The 5,589-nt window shown below is 41.0% G+C and overlaps 1 protein-coding gene across 1 annotated transcript in view; it reads left to right on the plus strand.

The window, feature by feature from the left end:
- Positions 1 to 370: 370 nt before the first annotated feature.
- The window catches only part of LOC102429902 (protein kinase C theta type-like), a gene marked incomplete at its 5' end in the record, with an annotated part of 8,836 nt that continues 3,617 nt past the window's right edge, over positions 371 to 5,589 (plus strand). Inside the window, one exon of the mRNA XM_006108776.3 lies at positions 371 to 559. Within this exon, the coding sequence (XP_006108838.3) occupies positions 371 to 559 (189 nt within the window). The remainder of the gene's footprint in view (positions 560 to 5,589) is intronic.

Here is a 5,589-nt window from a genome sequence, read left to right on the forward strand (position 1 = left end):
GTTGGTTTAGATATTCACCTCAGAGGCACTGGAGAGCTGGGATCGATACCAGCTTTCTTAGGTCTGAGTCTACTGCCTTCACATCACAGATAGAAATGAAGGCTAACAACATACACAGTTTAGTTATTTCACTTAAGGTCAGAGGAAAAGTAGAAATTGAAATTCAAAAAATGTTTGCTCAGTTTTAGATTGCCTACTCATTTGTATTCAATCATTAGCTTCCCAAAATATGCAGTGCTCAGTGTGATCTTTGTTTATACCACATACTACTGTCATCGCCATCAATGATTTACTGATTGGCCTTGAAAAAGCCATACAAGGTGTTCACTCATCAACCTCACTTTTATTCATTACATTTTTGGCTACACAGATCTTGCTGGGTCAGAAATACAACCATTCTGTTGACTGGTGGTCCTTTGGCGTCCTCCTCTATGAAATGCTAATTGGTCAGTCACCTTTCCACGGGCAAGATGAAGAAGAGCTCTTCCACTCCATCCGCATGGACAACCCCTTTTACCCCCGATGGCTGGAGAGGGAGGCTAAGGACCTTTTAGTGAAGGTAAGAAATGAAGTCAAGGTTAGTATTGGGTTTTCTGGTCAGTATTCCCATTCACTTCTAAGCTCGGATTTATACCTGGTAGAGTAAACAATAATTGTCTTGAACTGAATTTAAATGGGATGTTTACCATCTCTGTCTTAACTGAGGCACCAATGTGATGAACATTAGACAGCAATAAACCCTTATGTGCATAATTTACAAAAAGAAATGACCAGGAACCAGTTCCATAACTCTTGGTTGCCCTCACTTGGACATGTGATTAGTCCATTGAACAAGTACAATTTGTGGCTTAAAACTCAACTTTTTTCCTCCATAGTCCCTATTAAATCTATTCAGTACAGTCCATCTTCCCCCACTCCTGGTGAAAAACTTGGACAGGATGCATGACTTTTCTGCTCATTCTTAGGGAAAATACATAAAACACCACCTCAACTGAGAAATTAAAACTGTTCAGTCTAAGACACAAGTCCTCACATCACTATTAACCCCAAAGCAAAGACTTCTGCTCCCTCTCCTCTGCCCAAGTTCCTGACTGGCAGCACTCAGCTTTGGAGAAGGGCGAGTGGTCATAGTTGTGTGTCTTTGTTCTCTTCCTCTCCAGCTCTGGAGTTTCTATTCCAGACCATACCAGGTTAAAAGCAGGGAGAAAACTGAGGGATAATGAGGAGAAAGAACTATTCTTATATGGCTGGGGGCCTTGATGCTCTTCCAGTTTGGTAGGTTGTTAAAGCCAAGACTTCGGTGATGCGTTCTAGTGGGTTTTTGGAAATCCCTACCACTGGGGACATTTCTGGCTGAAGCTCTTGAAATGCAGGCTATTCAATGCATTCCACAGCCCAGCTCCTGTACCAAACCCTATTTCAGCAGCACTCCATCTCCCTGGGACTCTCACTGCTGGTGCCTGCCTAGCAGCTCTCAGGCAGACTAGCTCCCTACCATACCCCCTACCTGTGTCCACTGGAAATATGAATGCATTTTTCAACCTAAAACTTTAAGAGTGCAGGCTATCACCATCTTAGCAGCAATCTCCAGAATTCACCATCAACACAGGAATCAGACCCCCATCCATGATAGTCCAGGATCAATTAAGAATCAGTGTACAGCCCGGCCAGCACAGCTCAGTGGTTGAGAGTCGACCTATGAACCAGGAGGTCACAGTTGGATTCCTGGTCAAGGCATATGCCCAGGTTGTGGGCTGGGTCCCCAATATGGGGCATGCAGGAGGCAGCCAATCAATAATTCTCTCTCATCATTAATGTTTCTATCTCTCTCTCCCTCTCCCTTCTTCTCTGAAATCAATAAAAAATATTTTTTAAAAAAGAATGAACTACTATTGATATATAAAACAACTTGGATGGATTTCAAGGGCATTAAACTGACTGAAAAAAGCCAATCTCAAAAGTTTGCATACTATATCAGTCCATGTATGTAACATCCTTGAAAGGGCAACATTATAGAAATGGAAATCAGATTAGTGTTGGGGATAGTGGAGGCAGGGGATTGACTATAAAGGGATATCCCAAGGGAGAGCTTTGTGTTGACGGGACAGTTCGGTATCTTGTTTGCTGTGGTGGTTACCCAGATCTACACTTGTGATAAAATGACATAGAATTAGACATACTATACCACATTGCATCAATGTGTGTTTCCTAGTCTTGATATTGTGCTATAATCATGTAATATGCAAGCATTAGGGGAAACTAGGTGAAGGGTCCACAGAACATCTTTTTTTAACTATATTTTAACACCCTGTGAATCTATATATATATATATATATATATATACTTAATGTGACCCCCACAATTCATAAGTTTAAGCCCTAATCCCCCAGTATGATGGTTATAAGAGGTAGGTAATTAGGTATAGATTATACTATGGGGGTGGGACTTCCATGATGGCATTAATGCCCTTATAAAAGAAGGAAAGGAGATCTTCCCCTTTCAAGTGCATGCACCAAAGAAAGGTCATATTATCACACAGCAAGAAGGTGGCCTTCTATAAGTCAGGAAGAGAGCCCTTACCAGAACCTGACTATGCTGGCACCTTGATCTTGAACTTCCAGACTCCAGAATTATCCTATATAATAAAAGGCTAATATGCAAATCGACCAAACAGTAAAACAACTGGTCACTATGACACGCACTGACCACCAGGAGGCAGACTCTCAATGCAGGAGCTGCCCCTTGGTGGTCAGTGCACTCCCTCAGGGGAAGCGCTGCTCAGCCAGAAGCCAGGCTCACAGCTGGAGAGCACAGCGGTAGTGGTGGTGAGAGCCTCTCCCACCTCCGTGGCAGCACTAAGGATGTCCAACTGCCTGCTTAGGCCTAAGCCATCAGTTGGACATCCCCCAAAGGCTCCCAGACTGTGAGAAAGTGCAGGCCGGGCTAAGGGACCTCCCTGAATGTATGAATATTGTGCACCGGGCCTCTAGTGAGAAATAAATGTCTGTTGTTTAAACCACACAGTTTATAGCATTTTGTTATAGTAGTCCAGCCATACTAAGATACTGTAATTATTTCAAAATAAAAAGTTTAAAATCAAAATCTAAGGCTAAATGCCAGCAAATACAAAAAACATCTGCAGAGTTTCAGTAGCAAGAAAAAGATTTGCAGCTAGAGTAGAAAGTAAATGTGGTTTAATAAAGCAGAAACCAAGACAAGGATAAAGAAGGAAAGAAAAAGGACTGTTGTTGTAAGAGTATTTAAATCCATGTGTTAGAGTTTGGGCTTATTCTTTCCCACAGGAGTTAATGAGAATCCCACGCCCTTGCTCCATGGGGAAGGTAGCTCTTGCCCATCTTTTAACAATTGGGCTGACTTTTGCAAAAACCAAAGGTAATATTTCTGAGAAACTTCCTCTAGGGAGTTATGCCTAATGTTGTGAAACCCAGGAGCAGTAGGTCTTCTGGAAAAGCTGAACAAAGAAGCATCTAGTGGCATCTGTCACAGCGGCAGTGTCAGCACCAGACTCTATCCCCTTTAGCCCTCATAGCACATGAGTGCGTGTAACACGGGGAGCAACTGCACAAGGAGGGAGGCTGCACTCCATTAAGAACTGCAGCTGGGACGCTGCAGCACAGTGGACCATTGCCAAAGACATGCCTCTTTCTTCCCCATTTATTCATCCAGGATGTCCGGTCCATTTGTTTGGAAAAAATGGAAAACTAATTATCTCAAACAGAATGCCTCTCCCTTTTGTAAAAGATATATCTGAGGAGTGGACAAAGAGGAAGGGAAGATTCCAGTGACAGGTGCTAAGCACGGGATGGGCCATCCTTGGCAGCCCAGCACTGCTTTTTCGCCTAAATAGCTGAATTTAAACAAACTCTCACTACATCCTGGCCACTTATATAAACAGTGTGCTATTTTCTATCAATGTAAACCACCCTTTTGACAGCTTTTGTGAACAAAAGCAAGTATTACTACATGAACATTTATTCCCTCAATGCAAATTCCTTGCCACAGACACAGTCATCTTCAGGACCTGGGAGGAAGAGGAGGTGACTTATTGCAGGGCAGAAAAGATAGTAATTTATTCTTGTGTGCAAAACTAGAAAGAATTTTGACTCTTTTTTTACATTTTTTAAAAAATATTTTATTGATTTCAGAGAGGCAGGAAGAGGGAGAGAGAGATAGAAACATCAATGATGAAAGAGAAGCATTGATTAGCTGCCTCTTGCACGCTCCCTACCTTGACCTCCTGGTTCATTGATCAACACTTAACCACTGAGTCACACCAGCTGGGCAGAATTTTGAGTCTTGAAACTGGAGATCATATTATATTCTCATTATACATTTTATCTTTTAAAAAATTTTTTTTAATTTCACAGGTACATATAACAGGCTCATGATCCTCTTGGTACAAATGCCACATGTCACTAGAAAAATCTAATGGAAAACCTAGTATGTACACACTTGGCCTCCGGCAGTTACTTCTAACTTAATTCGCTGAAGCATTTAATTATAACAACATGAGCTAGTGTTCGCCCTTTTCTTGAGGCACTTGCATCCTCTCTCTAATCTTGTTTCATCAAAATGTCCTTAAGAAGTGGAGGTCAATAATTTATTAGATCATTTCAAGGGAAGATATATAAAGCCAAGTCACTTATTCCCTCTGCTTTTAAAAAATCAATCTGCTTTTCCATCTGGTGACTAACACTGGTATTTGAATCTACAGAAAAATATGTCTTATTGTGAACTTTGTGCCTTTTCTATAAGCTGTCCTACATGTTGAAAACAAGAGTCTAACACAGTGATGGCGAACCTATGACACCCGTGTCAGAGGTGACACGCAAACTCATTTTTTGGTTGATTTTTCTTTGTTAAACGGCATTTAAATATATAAAATAAATATCAAAAATATAAGTCTTTGTTTTACTATAGTTGCAAATATCAAAAAATTTCTATATGTGACACGGCACCAGAGTTAAGTTAGGGTTTTTCAAAATGCTGACACGCCGAGCTCAAAAGGTTTGCCATCACTGGTCTAACAGAAGAGGACTGAAGACACATAATTTGCAAATAAATAAAGTAGAAAGACAGCTTACTCACTTATTCAACAAGCATTTACTGACCATATACTTTGTGCATGGCACTGTGTTTGATTCTGTAAGAAATAGAAACATAAATGGTGTCTGCCCTCCAGAGCTTACACTCTAGTAGGAAAGATAGGCGTGTGTGTGTGTGTGTGTGTGTGTGTGTGTGTGTGTGTGTAATTCTCTAATGGAAGGAAGATATTCTGTGGAGTACACAGGAAGACTATCCAATACCAGAAGTAGGAATGGGCTGTTGATAATTTAGGCTCTATCACTGGCTGGATTTGTGATCTTGAGTTTTCTCACATACCAATATCTGCTTTTAGAATCTGTTTTTAAGATCAGGATATATAGCTAAGGCATCTAGCACAATGCCTGACTCTAATTAACCATATGACAATTGGATAATGACTTGAAAGGAGGGAAGACTCACCTCACTATAGTAGAGTGATCAATGGAAGCTTCACAAGAAGAGGGGTATAAGCTGAACCTGAAA

Source organism: Myotis lucifugus, unplaced genomic scaffold (genome assembly GCF_000147115.1).
Source record: "Myotis lucifugus unplaced genomic scaffold, Myoluc2.0 scaffold_3500, whole genome shotgun sequence".
Taxonomy (NCBI): Eukaryota; Metazoa; Chordata; class Mammalia; order Chiroptera; family Vespertilionidae; genus Myotis; species Myotis lucifugus.